This window comes from Diadema setosum, chromosome 9 (genome assembly GCF_964275005.1).
Source record: "Diadema setosum chromosome 9, eeDiaSeto1, whole genome shotgun sequence".
NCBI classification, from domain to species: domain Eukaryota; kingdom Metazoa; phylum Echinodermata; class Echinoidea; order Diadematoida; family Diadematidae; genus Diadema; species Diadema setosum.
Genome location: NC_092693.1, coordinates 23,080,770 through 23,105,407, shown reverse-complemented (window position 1 = coordinate 23,105,407; position 24,638 = coordinate 23,080,770). Strand labels below are relative to the sequence as shown.

General features: G+C 41.6%; 1 protein-coding gene across 1 annotated transcript in view; it reads left to right on the top strand.

The window, feature by feature from the left end:
- Positions 1 to 2,325: 2,325 nt before the first annotated feature.
- LOC140232613 (protein CBFA2T1-like) overlaps positions 2,326 to 24,638 on the top strand; it is a 34,709-nt gene continuing 12,396 nt past the window's right edge. Inside the window, 2 exon segments of the mRNA XM_072312711.1 lie at positions 2,326 to 2,651; positions 23,643 to 23,774. Of these exon segments, the coding sequence (XP_072168812.1) occupies positions 2,555 to 2,651; positions 23,643 to 23,774 (229 nt within the window). The 5' untranslated portion in view covers positions 2,326 to 2,554.

The following is a 24,638-nucleotide window of genomic DNA, read 5'->3' as shown; positions in this document are numbered from 1 at the left end:
TACTTCACCCATTGAAAACAAGCTGATTTTACTATAACAGGCATTGCCCATAGATTCCTGACCGGGTACTCTGTAAAACTAGTCGTGTTTGCGTACATTTCAATTTTGCAAACATTTTGATTTTGAGAATTTTGCAATTGCAAAGATTCAGGTAATGTAAAATGCACATGAAAATTCTTGGTGACATTGCATGCATTGAATGCCAGTGGCAATTTGTGTTAGTTTCATGCTGTGAAAAAGGCTGTCGACTCCAATTCAGAAAATTTCATGCCACAAAAATATTTTGCTGTGCAGTAGGTAGTTTTTAGGCTTCAGTGGGTTAAAGAAAAGAGGTAGGTGGTGAGTAAAGAGGATAGTTGAGGGTTCCTGGACTACAGGAAAAACAACAGATAGTCTGTCCCTACTGAGATCACATCTTCTCTGTTCTGCTTAGAAATTCAGATTTTACTTATCTCTTTGGAATGCATAAGTAAGGTGTAACAATAAATGTTTCTTCCCATTTTTTTCTCTGTTGTTGCAGTCACGATATGTATTGATTTTGTTGTCTAAAATAAATTGAAAGGATTACTAGAGCACTGAGTTATATATAGGAAACCAGAGTGCATAGCTGGGTCATGGAAATTGTGTATAGGGTTTGATTTAATTGGGGGGGGGGGGGAGGGTTTAAGGAGGGGTGTCATCAAATCAATCACATTGACTAAGCTCATCTAACTGTCTGCAGCTACTCCAGGGCCACTTTAATAGGATTTAGGGTTTGTCAACATCATTACTCATGTAATTAGCACGTTGGGCTTATAAAGCTCAGGTTACAATGGAATGGGATTATAGCTACCTGTTGGAGTGGGTATTCACATTTGCACCTAGCTTACTAGAGTCAAGTGCTATGGGGTCAGAGAGAGGGGAAGAGAGAGAGGGGGGGGGGGTAGGGAGAGACTGACCTGATGACATGGTAATTACTCATTTTTGGCAGCCAAGCGCAGTTGAATGCCCCTCCTTGAGGCTAGGTTCAGCCCACCCCTGTTAAACTGAATGGGAACGGCCCACTATTTGCATATGACTAACAAAGCCCTCTGCTATGCTGACTGCCCTGTGGGGCTGTACCATTTGGTTTGTTTGAAAAGGAGTAAATTTTGCTGGTTTTTCCTCTCTTACTCCACTGCAAATCCGGAGCACTTGGTGTTGATCTTCACCACCCATTGTGCTTTGTATGTGTATGTATGCCATGTGTGTGTGACTGTGTGTGTGTGTGTATGTGTCTTGTCCAATCGTAGGAAACTTAGTAGAGATGTGAGGAAAGGCGAAGAGTTAAAATAACTAGCCTTCTGTTTTCTGCGCTGAATAGAAACTGTGGCCTGAACGTGTGTGTTCGGGAGGAGTGAGGGACTACAGTGGTGAGGTTATTAGCTAAGTAGTCAGATAGGCAGACGGGAGAGATAGAGGAAGAGAGAGTTGGAGAGAGAGAGAAAAAAGAGATAGAGTGGTAGGACAACAAAAGCAGTTTGTGTCTGTATGTGTGCGTGTGTGTGTGCATGTGTTTGCGTGCACACAGAAGCACACAACTTTACGTGATAACAAGACGGGGAGGATTTGCTGGTAGTTGATGGAGGGAAAAAACCTCTAGTGGGTAAATCGGAAAATTTAACAAAACAGAGAGAGAGGGGGAGAGAGGGAGAGAGACGTGAGGCGTGCAGTGAAAGGATCTGTTGGTGCGGAGGGGCTGTCGTCAGTCCACCACACGTCCTGCCCCCAGCTTCGTTGGATCGTGGAAGTGACATGATTAGTCACGGATTCCTGCTTGGCCCGTGTGGACGTAGCTTGTCACTCGCTCTGGCGCTCTCCACTTCCTTTCCTTCCCGCATTTCGCACGTGCTGTTGTATCTCGAATGACTTACCCCAATTCTTCAACCCAGCTAGCTACCTCTGCTCTGACTGGTGAGTAGGACTTGGTGGGGAGAAAGCGGGAGAGGGGAAGAGGGAAAGAGAGTTAGGAGAACATAGGCATCTGCCCGACTCGTGTTTGGAAATAACCACGCAGGTTGCCACGGCAGCATAAGATGAGGCGGACTGCTGTGACCACAACTTCCACTGCCGAGCGTACAGTCTGACAGCACTCAGGGATATACCTCGTTCAATAAGCGTCGTCAGACACTATACACTATACTCTGCCAGTAGTCTGCATCATTTCTCGAGAGCACAGCAGCACGACAGCCGAGACTATGTGACGGGCTTCGCAGGTGTGGAGTGTGAAGCGTAGACACAGCTGGCGTGGTGCTCACGTTGCATCCCGTCTGTCAATGGTGTTCTGGGGTTGTGCTCTTCAGTGCATGTACAACACAAGCAGGAGTGGATCTTGGGAGGAAAATTTCACGAGGACATACACCCACAAGAATGTTGACAGACATTGCCGTGCTAGTTACCAGTGGACCCCCTGCAATGAATTTTGATTGTTGAACCCTACACGCTCCCACCAAACTTCCCTTTGGGATCTAGGAGTCAAATTGCCTCGGATATTTACAGACATATATATATATATTCACATATAAATTTGCGACCAATGCTCCTGAGCGAGGCAACGCTCATGCAATCGACATCCCTCTTACTGCGGCCCGTCCCCGAGGTTACCATCACCACACCAATGGGCATTCTGAATGGTACGCATCACCCCCCTGCTTTATTAGTCACTCAACCCCTTCTGTGGCCTTATTGTGATCCTCACACAGTCGTGAGCATCTGTCCGTCTGTCTCTCGCTCTCCTCTTTTTCTGATTCCTCAACCTCTTTTTCATTCTCTGTTTTCATCGCTCCTTGACGTGTATCAACTTAGACTCGTTTCTATTTCATGCCATAATTTGTAGTGCTCATTCAGAGCATGCAGTGGTCGGTCTTCAGCAGTGCTCTGAAAAGGATATTATGTTCACTTTTCCTCTCATTCATCATGTAAGATTGGCTTGCACTGTTAACTTGCACAATGCACTTATCACCTGAGCTGTGTGAAGCATGTTTTGAGTGTCAAGATGCCAGTACTAGTATGTGCTTTGGAGCAATCATGCTAATATATTACATTCACTAGCTTGGGCATCATACCTGTATAATGACCATTCACATTGTCTATAGCAGAGCTATGGCCTGTCACTATTGCTGATAATGAAGGCAGTACTCCATTTCCCAAAATTATGCTGTTGTGGTCTATAGTATTGGCTGATTCCAGGGGATTCTAATTACCTTATGTTAGAGACTCATTTCATGCCACTATGTTTGTATTAGCAGAGATTTTGTATTCTTCCAAAGTCTTGTTTGTGTATCATGTACATTGTATGTTGTAGTGCAATACAATATATCTCATATTCACTTTGTGTGTCAGTCATATCTTGCCATCAGTATTTGTGGTAGATATAGATAGCAATGACAATGTAATTCCGTCATTAGGTTTGTGTTATTGCCTCGTCTCTGGATATTGTATGCATCACATGGCCATAAGGGCTGACGTGTGTGACCCATCGGAGACATGAATGTTTGATATTACATTCTTTTTGAGCAGTCCGCGATATATCTTAGCTAGTTGGACCTGATGGCTAGGGGCAGCATATTAACATATGAATGCCATTTCTTTTCTTTTTTTGTCTAAGCTGCATTCAGTTTGACCTTTAAACAGGTAATCACTCTCCTTCTGTCGTCTTTTATATTTATTCATTTTTATTCATTTTTATGTTCCTAATTGTCTAAGGTGTTATATGTCACTCTCATGCAAAAGGCCAAATTTGAGTGGTTTAATGTTACAGAGTGACCATAAATTCATGGAGAATTCTACACAATCAGGTCAAATGCCAACTGAAGCTTGTGTGAGCTAAGTTGTGTTGGAGATGCCATGCTGTGTTTGGCAAAGGAGGCCTCTACTACTGGATTGTTGACATACTCAATGCCTTGCTGTAGAGTTGTACGTCCATGGTATTGCTGCTGTTGTTAAATAAATGATAGAAGGCTGAAATCTTTAAAATAGGCCTAATTCTTACCACAGTTTTCTGTGGGCAAGGATTTGGATTATGTTTCAAACTGAACGTTTGGTAATGAGACATAAAGGGGACTTGGACAGTTCTTTAAAAGTGTCAGTTTAGAATTGAATCGGCCTTTTCATCAAGTATGGAAATGAGAGAATCTGTGAATAATTGCTGTGGAATGGCCACATCACAAGATCAAAATCTACAGTGTGTCATGCGTAATCAGGATTAAAGTCAGGATTTGTTGTTGTGGTTTCAGTTTAATGTAAACCATAAATGAGGAGAGTAACAGACTGCAGCCTGTCTCCTGCACTGCTGTACTCTGCTTTACAAGAAACGCAAATTTCAACAACAATACCACAAAGCTGAAATCAGTGGGTGCGAGGTAATTACTCACAGAAAGCTTACAGAGTCTGCGAAGGCGAAAAGGAGAGTGGTTAATGGGTCGATGTTCTGCCCTGAAAAGATAGGCCTTGCTCTGATAGAAGGCAATTACGTGTTGACAATGAGTTATCCTCACTTTCTTTAAGACTGGTCTTTGTGCCGGGGACCCCGCTGGATTGCCGAGAGTGGGGCTGCCAAGCCTGGAGTTGAATGGCGAGAGCTGAATAGGGGAGGCTTGTAATTCATGGCAGAGGCTTCACGGGCTTCAATCTCTGGTTTAGCTCTCTCTTTTGTCTCCGGGAGAGGAGGGCAGTTAGGGGGCTTCTGGTGGCCCTCTTTTCTTGTTCTTCTTTGATCATTCTCTCTCACACACACCCCCCCCCCTTTCCCCTTTGGCCGATGAATGCCCCCTCTGCAGCATCTTTACCTCAGCGTTCTTCGTGAGTAAAGCCTGGTTAAGACCTTGTTTGGTTTGGCACGACAATTCTTGTCTATCCCAGTTTGCTCATTCTCAAGGTGGTTTTTCTTTCCATATCTTTATCTTCTTCTATTTTTCCCCCTGACTCCAGGCACAGATTATTGATTGTTTACGTTTTAAACTCATGTCCTCCCTTCTTCACGTCCACTATAGTAATGATGACGATAATAGGTAAACTCTTTCAATTATGCAGTTTGCCTTTTGCCAGCATCATACCACACTATGGCTTTGTTCTCTGGCCTGTTAGCCACTGGAGGCCACCACTTTTCCTCGCGTCAAAGATGACTTAAGTGGTTGTACGTGCTCTAGCATGCTGTGTAATATTTGCCTCTGCATCACCAGAACAGAGCAGAGAGGAAGTGGCAGAATGTATGTATGACTGATATCACAAATTGTAATGTCAAAGGTAATCTGATTGCTTCTCTTCATTAGGTGACCTCAATGGACTAAAAGAGACACCATCATAACTAACATTATAGAAGTTATGGCCACACCATGGGACAGAAACAAAAATTACGTACAAGTACACTAGATAGCAGAGATACCATGATAGTGAACTGGACATGTAGCAACACTGTTGGAGTGCAAGTGACAGAGCACTGAACGTTTATAAAGACATACCCTTGTATTCATGATATATTCTGTGTGTAGTACAAACTTGAGTTTAGTATGTTATGTTTGTGTTGTCCAGTGGATTTTTTTGTGTGTGCAGGTACTGAGGACATAGTCTGTAAATTATGTTGTGTTAGGACACAGTTGTGAAATCAATTCCACCATTTTGGCCTGTAGGTAGCAGCCCATTCAGTTCACAAAGTGGCGTCCAATTTGTCTAACATACAGGACTTGCTTCTCTGAAGCAGAAATTGGAAAAAGTTCAGCCATGTCATCAAGACAAGGGAAGCCAGTGTCTGGTACTCTTGACTAAAGATCCTACAATGATGCGCAAGGATTTTTGTGGGCCTTCCTTCTCCAGAAGATGAAATCCAAATGTTCCCTTGTTCTCTGCAGTGCCTTTGCCCTTTGCCCTGGCAGAGGAGTGCTGCCAGGCCCCTGCCTCCCCACGTTGGCACATGCCCACCAGATGTTGTTTACAAAACACATGAAAACATTTCCCATGTTATGGCACAGCTGGCAGGGATAGGCAGTAAGGGTCCTTCATTAGGCTCCCTAAAGGGGGGGGGGGGGGCGTGATGGGTGTTGTCACTATTATGGGGTCGCTTCAGCTCTTTTTATTGGGGGGGGGGAGAAAGGTAATGTACGAATGTGTAAATCAATGTTTTGATAACATTAGCTTTATTGCAGTGTTGATGCAACTTTGTCTCTCCTGTACAAGAAGCGTCTTTGATTATAATTACAACTAATTAGCTGATTGTGAAGGAGGGTGGGAAGAATTACACCTTCCTGGATGGTGATTTCAGTCGACAATACCAACATGAACTGTCATTACTGAAGTTTTTGTAGCAGGAGTGATTTTCCTATGTTCAGCTTCAGTTGGAGTCAGAACAGATAGGAAAAGATGTGTATACATGGAACATTGAAAATAACATTTTCTAGATGCCTGTTATTGAAGAAGTATTGATAAACAGAAATGATTAGTTTATCTGAGGGAAATAAATCAAACAAGAACAGAAAAGCAGAATGAAAAAGTAAGTGATGCAGATTACTCTAAGAAGAGAGAAAAAAACTCAGAATGCTTATTTGGTCGGCAAGGATAGCATACCATGGACATGGTACTGATGAGCTGTGTTGATTGACTGGTTAGATGTGACGTTAGCTGTAGGATTCCATGTAATTGTTGAATGACCTCTGTGGTGCAAGGAATTTCGTGGAACGTGACACAGACTAATGATATCCTCTTTCTCCTGCATGCACGTTACAGTTTCATTTCCCAGAATAAGTGCTTAGTTTGATGCACAGGGAGTGAACAGGTAGAAGGATTTACATCATTGGCACAGATGCTACATGAACCTACCCAGCACACATTTAATCGGTATGTCAACCTAGCACAAATACTCCCCCTCGTCATATGGATGCAGATTTTGATTCATCCAGGTAGTACAATGAAAATGTGTAAATTGAATCTGTTCGACTGGACTTACGCTGTACTTTTAACAATAAAGGCAGTAACATAGCCAATTCACCCATCAGGAGTGAATAATTGCCTGCTGTGAGTGTAGACAGAGTTGAAGAAGTGACTCGGATGAGTCACTCCACTATTTTGTCCGTGATTGTCACAAGTAAGTCCAGTCGAACAGTTTCAATTTACACACTCCCTCTCATCCTTGTGCTATTTCGCATTTGCTTAATTAGTGATGATAATGATGTCTTGTTGCAAAACAAAGCTTGGCTGATGTCTAGTTCATGTAGACATTGTGCTGGTACATGTATAAACACAGTCCTGTTGACTTCTACAGGAATAGGACAGCAAGGACAACATAGATTGAAGCCATTCTTGAATGCTGATTGGTTTGCAACAAATGTCGTAAATGAAGCCATGTTGGAGTGGTTATTGACGTGCAACAAATTTTAAGTAGGAGTTTCATTTTAGAAATAGTCTGTAAGAAAGGACAGTGATTCATTTTGATGGTGACCTTTTCAGAATTGGGATTCCTTTCCTTATTTCTAGATCTTGTGCATTAAGTAAGCCTCTTTTGAAGTCTTTCTGTATAAGACCTTGTAATGTTGGGATACAATGGAGCAGAAAGGCTGTCCCAACTCGGATATATTTGAGAAACCTGGGGGGCATTTCATGAAGGAACTTGTCGGATAAATATCTGACAAGTCAATTATATCCGACAAGTTTTGAGAAATTCTTTAGTCTGATTGGCTGATTTCTCTGAACTTGTCGGATATAATTGACTTGTCGGACATTTTATCCGACAAGTTCCTTCATGAAATGCCCCCCTGGAAACGAATATGTACAGCTTTATCACTGACCTATATGTAAGTGCACATACAGCCAAAGAATCCTGACTTGAGTCAAGTATTACTGATGCACATATCTTTCTTACAGCAAGTTAGCTTCCATGAACATTATACCAGTGATATCTAGTTCTCATAAGGAGTTTTTTTTTTTTTTCTTCAGTTTATTGAAGGCCTGTTCCATTTGTCCACATGTCTAAAGGATGAAGATGAATCCTGCGTTCTCCACAAATGAATCCCATAAAGATATGATAATTATTTACTGCATGGAGCTTTTAAAGAAAAAGGCAAAGCTTTGCCTTGGTCATTTTTCCTCCCCTCCCCCCCCCCCCATCTCTTCTGCTCCTCCTACAGCATGGTACAAGAGACAGAATGACTGACCAACATACATTTTGCCAATGCCAAGAAGCCAAGATGGGGGAAAGACTTTAATGCGCTCCACGTTAGAGTATTTTCAGTGACGCAATTTGCCTTTCGTTTCTTCCTGACATCAGGAAAAGTAACTGGTCGCTGCGATTAAGCATGGCATTAAGTGGCAAAATATCAAAGTTCATGGCGACATATGGCAAGATGAATGAATCTGTTGCGAGGAATTATATATTTGTTTGCTGAAGTAAAAATATGTTCAAACCACTGACTATTTGCTCCATAATCCATCAAAGTGCATTGTATGTTGAGTGTTTAAGTAGGCCAGTGTGAATAGTTCCATTTCTGCAGGCCTGGAAACATTTTTGTTCCTTTCATTTTTTTTTTTCTTCAATATCCAAGTAGGAAATATTTCTTATCCAAGCAAGACAGGAACATAAAGACTGCACTTGGGGAATGGGAAAAATCGGCAAGTCATGCCAGGTGAAGATGGAGACTTTTGATAGCTTAAGGTCTTTATGTCAAAGGGAAAAATGAATTTTAGTTTGTTTTTATGATGGCTTCATACATACGTGTTCTTCCCCGGGGTAGCTAAATATTGACAGTTCTGGTGGCATTTCACTGCCATGCCAGAGTCATCAATGAGCAAATCATTTCATATTCCTGTAAAAAAAAAGTGTAGCTAAGAGAGAAAAGAATAAAATTAGTGGAAGTCCTGTCTTTTTCTGGAGAGCACATGACATCCAACAACTGTATCATATTTTCATATTGGCATGTATGTGTATATTTTCACAGTTTTTAACGTACCAATGTACCCAAATATATGTATGTATAATGTCTCCCAGTATTTTGGGTGATGTTTTGTGTTGGTATGAAAAGATTGAATGGTGTGTGAAATTAGAATGGGAAGGCACACGTTTCATTACATCTGACCTGGCCAGCGTGCAGACAGATCAGCCATTGTCACACTCTTGTTCATTGCGACTGTATTTTGTAAGCATGCCCATGTCGTCAGAATGCACCTCTGCTGCTCGCAAAACAAACTTACCAAATTATGCCTTCGGTCGTGGAGAATTTCCCTCACCATTGAAGCAATGGGGAGTCTGTTAGGGGACCTGTGAATGAGCAATTTGCATTCAATTTTGGCCCTGTTCAATGAGGTGTGGCCCGCCTGTGGAACAATTTGCTCAATAAGCGGTACGGCATCTCTTGTGCCATTTAGGCATGGGCACTTTCATCTTGTGTATTAGTGATTGGTTTTATAGCTACAAGAGAACTAATTATAATTGTGTTTCTGAACACGTGCCATGCTAGGTGAGTCTACATATATGCAAGCTTGAATCACATTTCTTCCAAACACTTTAAAAAAAAAAAAAAAAACTTCTGGTATTCTGGTATATCTTAAAGGGGACGGCTAGTAACTGATCATTGGGAATCAGTGTAAATGCTGGGGGATGATTTTTCCAATCCTTGTGGGATTCATTTAAGAGTACATTATATATCTATTGTTGTGTGAAAATTATTTGCTTCAGAATGGTCTTATATTCAATTAATGTGCAGTTTAATGTATCCAGGTTAGCATGCCTGTACAGTGACGGGGAGATCGTTAACGGCCCGCCGTTAACGATCGCCCCTACAGCAGTTGCGATCTTAACAAATTTAATGTGTAGAGGGAGACAAATTGAAGAAACTTACAGCCGAAGGAAATATTTATAGACCAAAATGCCTATTTGCCCCATGAATTGTACTCATGTTTCAACTTTGTTCCACCTGTCTTCTGTGTTCAGTTGCACCTAAAAATGATTTATGATCATTTTCGTTTACTCAAAGTCAAAGTGTTTTAATATCAATCATAAACTCTGCACATATGCCACAATAAAGGAGATTTATCGGGGGGGGGGGGGAACCTTGCCTCTTTTTTTTTAGCAAGAGAGTAAGGCAACAAAAATGTGACCGTTAAGTTAAAATTCAAGAAAAACACTCAAGTTTTTAGAATGTTTCAAGCGAGTGAATGTCTTATCAGGTGAAATGATGTCCTTCAATTTTTGTCTTCTGATTATTAGATGATGTCCCTCAATTTCTTTCCTCTCAAAATGGTTACCATGGTCGTGGGATTGTGATATAAGTCATGTAGAACTCAATTTTTCTTTTCAAAATGATCTCTGAAGAAACAATGTTACTTTATCTTTTCTCCCAAGACCATTTTTAATGTCTACATTTTTGCAAATGTAAGAATTAACAATCTATTGATGAGTTTATTGTAAAAGGCAAGTGGCATGTTATTTAGAAATGATGAATTGCAATGTGAGGTGTGTGTTGTTTTTTTTTCCTTTTGATTACTTCATTATGATTTTGAGTGTTTGAGTAGAAATAATTTAAACAAAGTTAAATAGGAGTTTGATAAAGAGAGACAGTTTCTATTCAACAAAATGCCTCACTCTAGCATCTGAGAGTACAGGGGGAACAATAGGCTTCATCGTAGTGAGTGGAGAAGGAGGAGGAGGAGGAGGGGAGGGTAGTTGGAGGGGTACAATGTTAACCCTAATGCACATATTGGTTTTGCCTCCACACATAATAGAGGTAGTAGATGTACTAATAGACAAGAAACCAGCCTCCCTGTTAAAAGAATTGGGAAGAGAAGGGAGGTGTGGGGGTGGGGGTTGGAAAGGGAGGGAATTACCATTACTCAGTACAAGGCAAGAGGGCGGTGGAGGGGTGAAAAAATTCTATTGCTTTTGTCCTCTTTCCCCCTACAAGCCCGAGTGGCAGATGTACCAATAAACCCATCTGGGGACAGGAGTGGTATTCTCCTCCCCCGTATTACAGCTTGAGCACCAGTGGTGCGGGGGCTCTTGAACCCCAGCCAGCCAGCCAGCCAGCCGGTTGGGCCAGCCGGCCGGCTGTGCAAGCTGGGACGTCATTGTACAGCTGCTCTGTCAGCTTGCAAGGCACTGGTAATTCCCTCCCCCCCCCCCCTTTCCTCTCCCTCTCTTGTACCCCCTTCATCATCTTTCACTGATGTTGTTCTTTGGCCCATCAAGACATTTTCTCTCATTTACCCCTTCCTCTCTCTCTGGCTCTTTGCCTGCCCGCTAACTAGCCATCTTCACAGGCCACCTGCGGGTCCATGGATGTCCAGTGGATTGCTGTCCCTCCATGGAAAAATGTGTCCTCCTTGGTCTCAAATGAACCCTTTCCAGTTGTGTCATCATTGAGGGCATCCCGAGCGGGAATCCAATGTGCAAGCGTATTTAAATGTGTAGTGTTGTGCTGGATACAGGCTAACCCTTTCAGCACCATTCTCTCTCTCAGTCAAGTTGCTAAAGGGATGATGAGAGTTAATGTACCAGTTGAAAGGCCTTCCATGGCCTTGTTCCAATAATTTTACATTTGATATCAAAATGAATAGTCCTGTTTTGCCTTCCCTGTTGTTTCCAATATGGAAACAATAATTTTTGCTACCTTATGCATGAAATGAATTTTATTTCTTGATTATCCGAGTTTATATATATATATATATATATATATATATATATATATATATGTATGTATGTATCTATGTATTTGTAGTTAAGTAGTAGGGTGCTATTTTTGAATTAAAAAAACCAGCTAAATATTAACTCCAATCCTGTAAAGACTGTGACATGCACTAATGCATTTTTCTATTCAGTACTGAACTCCACAGTCACTAATTTAACCACTCATAAAATTGTCTGGAAGTCTCAATTCGCATGAAATAATTCTGACTCGCTATGGCGTCTTACAGTATTCCAGTCTGTACAAAAAATATGACTTTGAGGTTATCTTTCAGAAATTTCATCATGAAACATGTATGTCATTACACTGTATATACTTGAAATGTATTAGTTTCTATGCTATATCTTTTGTTATAAGGTAGATTTTTCTGTAAGTCATGCTGATATGTATTATCCTCACATGCTCAGTTTGCTATTTTTAAGAGTCACTTCATTAATTGGTAAAATTTATGTCTTTTATGCTGCCTTTACGGCACCTGAGTCAATAGATAGACTTGTGATCATGTGACCTTTTTGGCTTTTGGCTCAAAGCTTTCTCTACCATGCTTATCATAGCCAGGAAAAGGAAGGGACAAGTTTTACCCAGGGCAGTCGCTATTTTGGGTGACGTGTATATTAATAACACAGCAGCCCTCATGTGCCGTACTGTGTCTGTAGCGGTCCCCATTGTGTGGGAACACAAAAACATAGGGAGGGGGGAAAAAAAGAGTTCCCCTTCTCCAGCTCTCTGCTGTCCCTCAGAGCAGGATGAGGCTCATTGCCATCCTTTCTTGCCCAAAACGATGAATTTACACTCAAAAGTACTCTAATTAAGCCTATTCAAAAAGACAAAACTTGCATAATTCTAATTCGTTATCAGCTAAAAGCGTTTTTTTTTTTTGGGGGGGGGGGCAAATTTACCACTATTTCATTATGATATCCAGCTACAGGGATGGAGGAAAAAAAAGACAAGACAGAAATGTTTAGATTAAAAAATTTGAAATTTAGGGCTAAGTGCAACATTGTTCTCACGAAGAAAACAAACAGAACTCCCCCCCCCCCCCCACATCTACATTCTAAACACACCTATGGTCACATACTATATTCATGAATACATACATACATGTGTACATACGTATTTATATAACTTCATAAAATATCAGTAGTTCATTTGTCTATATGTTTATATATTTACATCACATTTCACCCAGCATACCAACACTCTTATGTATGTTTATCTATATTATCTATACAATGTAAAGAGAGAGAAACTTATTATCCTCTCAATATCAGGGAAATCCAAAGGTGCAGTCATTTCAGGAAAGAATAGTTCCAGGAGAATTGAAGATTTTTGAAAGGATGATTCTTTTACTTGCTGAAGTTAGTGGGAGAAAGTTGCCGTGTGACACACATTTTGGCCGTACTGTCATGTGGGAGTGTGGTAGACATAGTGTATACTTGTCTGACATTTCACTGCGAACTTAATACTACTCCACCGTGATTCTGAGTTGTCTTTCCTCTTTCAGCACTCAAATGTCAGCAACATTAGGACAGTGTTTCTCAATCGGACAAAAGACAAACTGAGACGCTGGTCAATGGAATTGATTAGCAAGCCGCTGGTTTGTTTGCTGTGCATAGTATTCCTGAGACATTTCCACCCCCATCCCCCTTTGTTGCCTAGAGAAAGATGAAATATTAGATATGTAATTTGTTTAAATTATTGTCCCATTGAGCATTTCATTTTGTGCAAGTTTTTTAGGAAAGGCAGTGTATGATTCGTTTGAAAAGTTTACCATTCGTTCTTTTCATTTAGAACCAATATGTGCCCGGGCTGTATATCGAAAGGCAGGCCAATATGACTCGTGACCTTTTCAGAATTACATTCTGTAATCAACTGCACTCGACATTCGCAGTGATGAGTTGAAAAGTCCAGGGATGCATTTATCTCTAGAGCTGTCATTGATGAATCTTTCACCAAGGGAATGCTCACAATGCCTCCCAAGCACATTTATTACAGAGTCTGCAAAATCATTGTTATTATTGTTGTTACTTTTTTTATTTTTTAGAGGAGACAAGAGGAGGGAGAAGGTTACCAGAAGAGTATGTATTCATGATTTGAAATTATGAAAATAATGATAACAGACTTTGTGACATTTGGGGGAAAGAAGGATTTTGAAGATATTTAGATTAAAAAAGAAGAAGAGAAAAAGAAGATTCCATTTAGTGACATGCTAGTGGCTCCAACCTCTCTGCCTACAAACCTCCTCCTCTCTCTGCTTTACTCCATTCTCCACTGGAATCTTCCTCTCCATCTCTCCTTGGATTCTCTCCTTAGAAATTGTAGATTACAGGTTTGTAATTATTCGTCAGCTGCTGAGCAAATCTTAATTTTTCGTTTTGAGAAAAAAAAAAGAGGGTTTGGGAAGGGGGAAAGTGTGTATGATGAGTTTGTAATGACACTAGCTGTAAAGCAGTTATGACATGTGCTCGTGAGAGGGAGAAAAAAGAGATGGTATATATGCTTGAATATCAGTGGCATAAAAACTACTCTCTTCCTTACAATTCTGCTTCTTGGAATCGGTCATATCGCTAAGATTCATCCTTGTATTCACTCCCTACCCCCACCCCCTTCTGACTTCCTGGCAGCTGGAGGGGGGGGGGGAGGGGTAGATGATGGCAGCTGCCTTTTTCTCACTGAGGCATGTTGCCATAGCGCTGTCTCCTCAACTGTCAATGAGGATGTGAGTGTGTGTGTGTGTGTGTGTGTGTGTAGAGGTTGTCCGTACACGGTGGTGTTGCTACCTTTCTGCATGCGTGTGCAATCCATATACATTTGATGACTAGTCGTGGAGCCATGTGTGCCCTAAAAAGTCGGACTCGCGCTTAAACAGGAGTCCTTTATACTATGGCAGATGTTTGCATAGTGACCACAGAAAAAGGATTAGGAATGTGTGAACTGTCTGACCCTATACCAATATCCTGCAGGCCAGTGTTATTTTGCCTGGGACAAGTTCATAGTAAAAAAGAAAGAAGACGAATAGAATGAAATGATACCTCAAAGTCAATGCTATCATATTCATTGTACATGGGTGTTGCTATGTGGCTGTGCTGCATTTTGTTGTATGCAAATTGTCAGAGTGACCTCCAAGAGGAGACAGGTGAGCATAAGAGGTTGCCATGGTAACAGGGGACTGTAATGAAGCATCCTTTCTAGTCACTAGCGCATGAACGCTTTGCTAACAAGCAACCCTTTCTTGCTGCCACATACTGATGGGATAGCGCATGTGTAGATGTGATTTCACAGTAAAGCGATGCTGGTCAATTTTTATCATATCTCTAATTTTACTCCCTATGCCCGCTCGGGTCTTTATCCTTTCTGGCTAATTATCACCAAAAAAAAAAAAAAAAAAAAAAAAAAAATAGATAAAAAAAATACAAAATAAAAAATACAAGAAAATCCAGAATGGATATTTCTGTTGCATGACTGGTGTCAGCCCCCAACCCCTGATGAAATAGAAATGTGAATATTAGGAGGAAAATGAGCACATTCTGTGAGGCAGAAAAGGGGAAAGCCCTGATGAAATGAGACACCAGATGGGGGGCAATATCTTTAATGGATGAAGATAGGTCTCCCCTCTTCGCTCTCAGCACCAGTCCCCTTCATCAGGCAGTCTGCTGAGAACTCACCAATGAGATGTGATAGAGAGTGGTACTGCAAGCAGGGGGGGGGGGGGGGTGCTAATTTTTTTCCTTCTGTTCTGCATAATGCCTGTTTCATTGTGATCTGCTCACTTTTGACTGAAACATGAGATCGTGGATATGTCCATGAATAGGAATCTATTTGTCCTTCATGAATGATTGAATATACGTAGTGTAACATTTTCTTATGCTTAAAAGTATATATTTATTATTTATTCTTATTTTTTTCCTATTTTGTGGGATATTCAATGACATTTTCTGGTAATTTTTGGTGGACATGTGTATTCATGCAAGATAGGAAGGCATAACAAAATGTCCAGTCACTAAGACTTGAGTACATTATTGGTTTCATAACTGGAAGTTTCATGGATTTCACTTATTGGATAAGATGGACCAATCAAAGTCATTTAGTCAGGGTCTATTTTCAGGAAACGTAATTGTCTGATCTTCTTAATGTGACAATTTCATTTTAGAATAAATTGTGTTATTTAACACAGTTGTATCGGGGTGGGCATTTATTGCCCCGATGCTCTACCTGGGAATCCAGGGCCCTGTTGCATAAAAAGGATTCAATCAAACATAAATCAGAAAAATCAGACATAAGCCACTTATCAGCCAGTCAGAACTGAGCATTAAGAGACTTATGTTTGATCTTCTGATTTAACCATTTGATCTCTACTTTTATGCAACAGAGCCCAAGATCAGAGAAATTATGCTGGGGTTATCCTCCCATCTGTCTATGTAGTACTGACATCTGTTACAATGTAACCATGTACCTCCATAATACGACCTTCTGCCATGTACGCACATAACCAGTTTGTCTTGCTGCTAGTCAGTGGGGGAAAGGGGGGGGGGGGTTGAAGAGATCTGGAACAACCCATTTCTTTCATGTTCAGAAATAGCTGTTTGGGTTTGTTTGTCTTTTTTTATGCTTTCCGTGTCTCATCTCCCATTTTCTGTTTCTTGGCCAAGACACATCTGTCACTGGATTTCTTTTTGAATAGAATGCACTTTCATGTCTTCAATCTCTTGCACAAATCTTTCTCTGCACTGCCTCTTGTCTTCCATACATAGAAGGGAGAAGGCTTTGAAGCGTTTCATTCATCTCTAGATACAGTCCTGGGGAATGGTGGAGGATAATGATAATGATTTGTATGAAAGAAAGACATTGTAAATACAGAGGGGTGAATGTGCTATGGTTGATTTGTCATGAATTGTCCACTGTCATCCTCTATACAAATATTAGTAAGATCACAACGGCTGATCTTCATTTTAACAATCACGTAGGGGAAAAAGGAACCAGTAGGATTCAAACCTGTCATCTACTGCTTTCTGGGTAAATGCATTTGTACAGAGGGTGATAAGGGATTAAAAAAAAAAATCAGCCAATGATGTAGATGTTGTGAAACAAAACTGCTTACATTTGCCAAAGAAAATAGATCTATGTCAAATCCCACTGAGTATATGCCACGTTATCTGCTTTAGTCATTTTTAATGACTACCTTGTTTAAACCTTGCCTGCCTTCATGCTTAGTTGATGCCCATGAAAATGTGCGTTTGTGGCTCTCCAAACTGTACCTTGGCTTTAACAGTAACTCCTCAGTGTAAAGCACATCACATGTGTCTTTTGCTTCGATAGGTATATTTGTTGCTCACAAGATAAGAATAGTAATAAAGTAAGTCTAGATCAATGATGAATTTTTCTGTTCGTCATTCTTTCCGTGTGTGATTATTTTGTTTTTATTGGTTTGCATGACAACACAAATAACGGGAGTCTGTGGGATATATACGGTGTGTTTGGTTATTCATGAAATACAAACGGGTATTAGCCATTATCTCCAAATGAAAGGGAGAGATATCCAGTACCCAAATGAGATGCTTGGGTTGTCATCATGCAGCAGCTGGTGACAACTCTTCACCTCATTATATATCCCACTTCACTCTGGCCTCCATTCCCCCATCCATCTGATGCTCCTAAATCGCCATGGTAACCAGTGAGGGACTGGTGTGATGAAGTTGAAAACAGCTCTCTTGCCTGTGTGTGTTAACGTTGACATTCATCATCTTTATTGATATCTATGCATCTCAATTGGTGTCCCCTTTTGACTTCCAGTTCTTCCCTGCATTTCATATTTAAAGCGAAGATGACTTCAGTTATCAGTGCAAACCATCTAGTGTCAATCAGCAACAGCATCCTCTCTCATCATCGCTATGGCAACATGAATGCCCCCCCTCCCCCAACATCCTGCTGATTTATGTGATATGAAAGCAATGCACCTTGCACGTTATAATTTTCCTCGCTCTTACTCTACCGTTTTAAATTCTGGAGGCCATACATGATGAGAGGGTTTCAAGGTTTATGTCAGCGTGGGGTTTGCTCTGCTCTTGATCGGTGATGAATGTGTGAATGTCATAAACATATCTTGCAGTGGAAATGGGTTCTGCTGCTAGCTGTGTTCGAACACAGCGCAGAACAGCTGTCGACATTCTACTGTCACTACAGCAACCTCCGAGTGATGGATAGCTGTAGCTACCTGTTAGCCCAATGTCAACATGAGCAGATGTTTTGTGATGGGCGTAGCAATGGTGCATCCAGCCCCCTGTCAGTTTATGTGGCTGAATGATGACCGGATGGCTAGTCCATATGTCTTCAACCAATTCCTGTGGTTTCAACCTTTACTTACTTGCACATGTGGGCAAAAGTGATGATGTGCTGAACCATTGCCACCTTGCATCACATATTTCTTCCTTTTTTCCCCTCTACTTCTCTTTTTCATCATCCAAGCGACTACTTGAATTTGTTTTAGTTTTCATCTATTATTGGGTGGCCATTCTTACCTTTTAACGTTATCAGGCTTTCATGATTATTCTTGTCTGTCAAGGACTGTTAATGGTTATCATATTGCAGGCTGAATCTGTGAAGAAAATGAAAATGTGCATTTGTTAGGCTCATGGTAAATAGGACTTACTCCAGAAGAAAATGTAGGCCTCTTTTGTCCTACTTCTCATACAAGTGTGTCACGGATAGATGATTGATATAGTTTACAATACTTGTCTGTCTATCCATTTGTATTGCGGTAGATCTTCCATCACTGCAATCCAATCCATTTTCTTCTTTTTTTTTGAGACTGAAAAGATAATCATACACCAGCTCAGTGTTGTTGGCTGCTAGATCTCTACCCTAAGCACCAAAAGATCACTTCGATACAATTTGATATCTGGTTGGGAATTATTCCAAGGAGTTGCGTTTGCTGGAGAGAGAGAAACAAGCCTGATGCTTGTTGTTGCTGTTTTGTCCTTTACTTTCCTCTCTCATCCTGCCGCCGCTGTTTTTACGCAGCATCCATCCCAGTGTCTGATGTCCATCAATCAGACCATCTACTCATTCTTCATCTCAGTCTGTTGCCGTGGCAACTGTGATTAGATTGCATCCTTCCGTCCCTGTCCACCTCGGCTCCGACAACTGGAGACCGCTTTGTCTTCCTCCCCAGCATCGATTCGAGGACATGGATACTCAGCCCATTGAACCTACCAATCAGCCCTTGAAGGTGCAAGGGTTCCAGATCTCCCCCCCCCCCCCCAGCCAACCTGTGGCAATTACATTCTTAATGTACACATCCACTTCTCATTCAAGTGGACCTATATTTTAAAAGAGAGTAAACCCAAACACAAGCTGGTAGACGTTTTATTAAGATTGGCCGTATGATATGAAAATTGTGGAATTTTATCAAACTTTCACATGAGAAGCAATCATAAATGCAAGTTTGACGAGGTGATGATGTCATCACCATTTGATATCTACGGGTATTGAATCAACTTGAGCATGGCATGGCGCTGTGCTTTTAAGGGAAAATTGGCTCTTCAAGAGGAAGGTGTGGATAAAGGTAATGATAGTCAGTACAGAAGTTTATCAAAAATCTTTTCACAATGAAACATGATAAGAAAGATGCAACCAGTTGTATGCTGGCTGCCTTGTTCATTGGAATAAATTTATGAAGCAGCCCTTACATCTTGCCATCATATCTTGGATAATTTGAAAGACAAATCATCATATGACATGATCCTTCTGGATATTTGCCTTGATCAGAACGCAGTAATTATGAAATGGTCTTTTTAGGCTAACTTGACATGCATTTGTATTTTCCCAAACACAGAGATGGACTTATGAGCATCAAGAATTATCATATTGAAGAAAGAATTGTGATTTTTGTATTTTTCTTTCATCTTCTGTTCATGTTCATTTCAACCATCTGTTTAGATTTTTGCATCAAGAAGTAACTTGTTTGAGTAGGGTGGGGGGGGGGGGAAATTAACCAGTCAGTTTATATTGAATAACCAACATGTCAAATTCAAATTGTCCTATAAACCACCATTTGTTAATGAGAAGAATTGCCCATTTAACAGGAGATGAGAGAATGATGACAGTTTATTCAACTTCCACAGACCGATTCCATTTTTGTTTAAAATGATATCAAAAAAATGGACCACCAGCAGGATGAGGTGGGGAAAAAAAAAACACAACCACCCTGCAATAACAGTGGATTTATCTATGAATGAAGACTACTGTAGGAAACATGCAAACTTTCATCCATCAATGGATTGAACACTTCCTGCCCCCCCCCCCCTCACACATGCACCACTGACCATCTGTCATCTCCTTAAACCACTCATTCATTATGATACACCCTCATTCTCTCACCCCCTCTGCCCTCTCTGCTGCGCCACAGAGCCCAGACCCAGTCCCACATGCGCAATTTTGTAGATTGATGTAACTCGGACGAATAAAATGAATTTGGTTCATCTGTTTGCCACACTTGGGCACTCCCCCCCCCCCCCCCCCACTCCACGAGATGGACAAGAGATATGTCATCTCCTACGATCTTATCTCGGTCGTTAGCTGATTACCTCCCCACCCCCACCCACCACTCTCTCTGTCATCCGTGCTCTCAAGAGTATAGACACGTTCACTCGCTGCATCAAGCATATGACTGCACTCCCGGTAGAGTGACCATCTGCTCCACAATTTCTGCCCTTACAACAAGAGGTGTTACGTACTTGTTTCCATCCTACCGTGGATGCCGAGGACATGTTTCATACGAACCCTGTCCTCTCCTGCTGCCCCATTAACCTTGTTACTCTGATACCAGTCTCTTTCTGGTATTACATTCAGTAGCAGTTGAAAGTCAAAAGAGGATAGCATGTAACATACCGACAAGAGTAAATAGAGTGTGTTTAAGAGTGCCATGGCACACCATGTTAAAGTTGACTTCAATCAAACCTGCAGAGTGGTAGAAAAGTCATTAAAATTGAACATGAGATATAAAGAAAGTCATAGAATATCAGAGTGGCCAAATTTTTCATATGCAGTGATGTTCAATGCAACCATATAAAATATGCACATTTGAAGAGATGATGTCATTACCTTACAGCTCTTCTACTGGTCTATACACAAAAACTGTGTAAATCTTGATTTTGGTCAATGATGCAGCAACTATGACCCCTTTCCCACCCCCCCCCCCCCATAATATTCATAATTTCTGGATGATAACAATTTTATAGTAATTTGATACAAACAATTCAGGTAACTGTGCTTTCATCATTTTATATGAATACGAAATAAGGAAATTTAGTGTTGTGTGCATTGGTTAATGCAAGATTTGTTAGTTGATGATACTGGCAATTCCTGTAACGTTCATACTAAAGTGGTGTGGGCTATTATCATCACTCTTTTTGTGAAAAAAAAAAATGTGACTCTTTTAACTACCACATCTTTTTTGTTTCATGTCTGATTCTCGTGATAATTCTGTCATTCCATTTGGCCAATCCTTACTGCACAGATACGGAAGTCAAGTTGGAGGTACAGTGGCACTGCACTATTGTGCCCATCTACTTCTAAACTCGCACCCCTCTCCTCCCCTCAAGGCTTCACCGCACAGCGTATCACATCTAATGGTATTGGATATTTTGCTGGAGATCATCCAGGGTTAGGATGAAACTGATGCCATAGTTTGTGCCGTCAGGTTGTTTGTGGGGTATACATCTTTGTCTGCTACCACATGGCTATAGTGTCCGTTTGTTTGGATGATATTTACGCTGCAAGAGGACTGGCAGGCAGTATACTTCCCATACCATCACCCATTCACCTCTCTGAAATCAGGTGCATTTTGTATCATCTTTGCAAAAGAAAAGAGTATCATATCTGTGATCCAGGGAGTAGATGCATCACATCTACACCTATCATGATGATTATATTCAACTCACTTTGGAAAGACTTCAGTGTGTTGTTGTGTAGGTCTGGTTTCATTCATACATGTTCAGTTCAATGCCTTTGCTCACATATATATTTCATTCATTACTCAGTATTTGCAGAGTTTACTCGGTATTTAAAATAGTTTCTGACTTATCGATTAGAGCTTGTATCATGGCGTTAAGTATCAACCACCGATATCGCTCGGTACATATCTCAAGAACTTCTTGTCTCCTTTCTTTATGCCATGGTCTTCTCAAAGGCTATCTCTTCAAGTTTGCATGCTTGCATTTCCTGGCGTATCGATCACATTTTCTCTATCTTTATGCCTACAACATTGTTGGTCCTTCTGTCTGTCTCTCTTTCTCTGACTGTCTGTCTGTCCATTTGTTTGTTTGTCCATCTTTTTCACTCAGGTAGCATTTCCTCTGTGAGTCCAAAGTCTCCAGATTCTAAGCCTATTAATCTACAGTAATAGATATAATATGATCCTACTCTCTCTCTCTCCTCGTCATCTCCTTCACTTTTCTATTGCTATCATTTTTGGCTGCTGTGATCTCTCCTGCCTCATCTCCCCCGCCCCTCCCCTCCCCCCTCCATCCTCCTCTTCCTCCCCCTCCTCTCTGCATCACTGATCATCCTTGTCATCTCCTGCTGCCTGTTTGTCATCATCTCGTCCCCCGCGCCAGCCGAGCCGTGAAAACTGTCTGTAATGATAGCAACTCAATTAGGATGATTGCTAATTTGTGCTTGTTGCACCCATTCACGCCTGTGTTACCCAATCCATCATATTAGCAGTGGTGTCCGCAGAAAAGGGGAGAAAGGGGGGAAAAAAAAGAAAAAAAGGGGAGATCGAGAGAGAGAGAGATCAGATGGGTGGGGGAAATAATGAAGCAATAGTTGCTTTGCAGCTTATTCGGCTCATGTGTGCTCTCTTGTGGGTTGTAGTAAGAGAGAGAAAAAAAAAATGACCGTGGTTTATTTGTGAACATTTTGACATCTCCTGCACATGTCATGGCTGAATTTACGGCAACAAAACCCTGATGGAGGAACAAACATGTCAGGCCGACTGACAACCGATTGAGCATCATTGTGGGATGGGGGACAATATGCCCAACTGCTGCCGTGCCCCGCTGCGTTAATATTGGTCCAGCAATTTACACCCGTCTTTTAATAACGATTATTAGATCGGAACTCGGTGCATAATGTATGTGGATAGGAACCAAGGAGTAAAAAGGGAATGGATCCCATCATATTTGGTCAAAATCTAAAACCATTCTCGCCCCCCCCCCCCCCATGGTAGGCACTCTACTCCCTGTCCCCGCAACTCCTACACGTACAATATACCAATCATTGCATTACATACTCGTTTTATCCAATCAATTAACTTGATGATTAAAACAAAAAGTAATCATTTTAATGCATCACTTACTGGGTTCTGTAATTACCATTCAGTTAATTGTGATAAAGTACGTTACCCCCTCTTTTCCCACTCGACCTTCAAAGGAAAAGGAAAAATGACAGAACAGTACTGTGTAGTCACTGAGAAACGAGGGTGCAAATGTTACGTACCCATGACTTTGCAAATACCAATCCAACAACAAATGCAAAGCGTACTGTCAGAGAAAAAGCAAGGAGTGTAAGAGATTGCCCAGGGGTACATTAGTTTGTGTGCAGTTGAACAAGTTTTATCTATTTGGTACAAATAATCCCTTGCCGTGAAAAGCGTAATAAGGAAGAAATCCTAATCATGTGTAATGAATTTTCATATTAATGCATTGATGAGTGTTATTCAGTTTTTACAATTTTTCCTGTTTGCGTGTGGCCTTTAATTGTAGCAGTCACACGCTGATGGGATATTTGTAACACAAAAGAAAACACAAACACACACATAAGCACATTCACATGCACACAGAACAGTGTCATTTTGAAGGGTATTACATGGTCTGAGCTCTTTTCTTCCAGAAAGTCGATATGGAGAATATTCTAGGAAATGACAGTATGTCTCTTTCTTTCTCTTCTCTTTCCTCTATGCAGATCACAGTGAAGCCAAGATGCCAGAGTCGCCCATTGAGCAAACCCTGAGTAAGTCGGCTTCCCAGCCCACCGGTCTGGCCGGGGCAAACCTTGTAGCTCACTCTAGGTCCCACTCCACCAGTTCATCGACAGGTGTGGAGGAAGACATTCATCTGTGGTCATTCTCTTCCCCCTGTCCTTCCCTCCTCCTTCTTCTGCCTCCTCCTCCTCCTCTTCTTCTTCTTCTTCTTCTTCTTCCTCCTCCTCCTCCTCCTCTTCCTCCTTATCCTCCTCTTCCTACACTTTTGCTCCTCTTCTTTATTCCCATCATAACTGTCTCTTCTTCCTCTTCCTCCTCCTCTTCTCCCTCCTCCTCTTCCTCTTCCTCCTCCTCTCCCTCCTCTTCCTCTCCCTCCTACTCCTCCTCTTCCTTCTCCTCTTCCTCCTCCTCTTCCTCCTCTTCCTCTTTTTCCTCCTCCTCCTCTTGTTCCTCCTCCTCCTCCTCCTCTTCCTCCTCCTCCTCCTCCTCCTCCTCCACTTCCTCCTCCTTCTCTCCCTCCTCCTCCTCTTCTTCCTCCTTCTCTTCCTCCTCCTCTTCCTCATCCCCCTCCTCCTCTTCATCCCCCTCCTCCTCTTCATCCCCCTCCTCCTCTTCATCCCCCTCCTTCCTCTTCATCCCCCTCTTCCTCCTCATACTCTGCTCTCCTCTCTTTTTCTTTTCATTCTGTTTTTCTCCTTCTCCATCTCACAGTTACCACAACCATCATCACCATTTTCTCCTCCTCATGGCTTTCCTCCCCATCCTCCATCTATGCCCCTCCCTCTCCATCTCTCTTCTTCTCCTCCTCTGCTTCCTACTCCTCCACCATACCTTCACCAAATTATCTCCAATCCCACATCCTCCTCCTCCTCCTCTTCTTTCTCTGTGTCTCTTCCCTCCCTCTCCCTCTTCTGTCCATCTCCTCCACCCCACTCCCCCTCATACCCATCTCCTCTTCTTCCTTCTACACCCTTTTC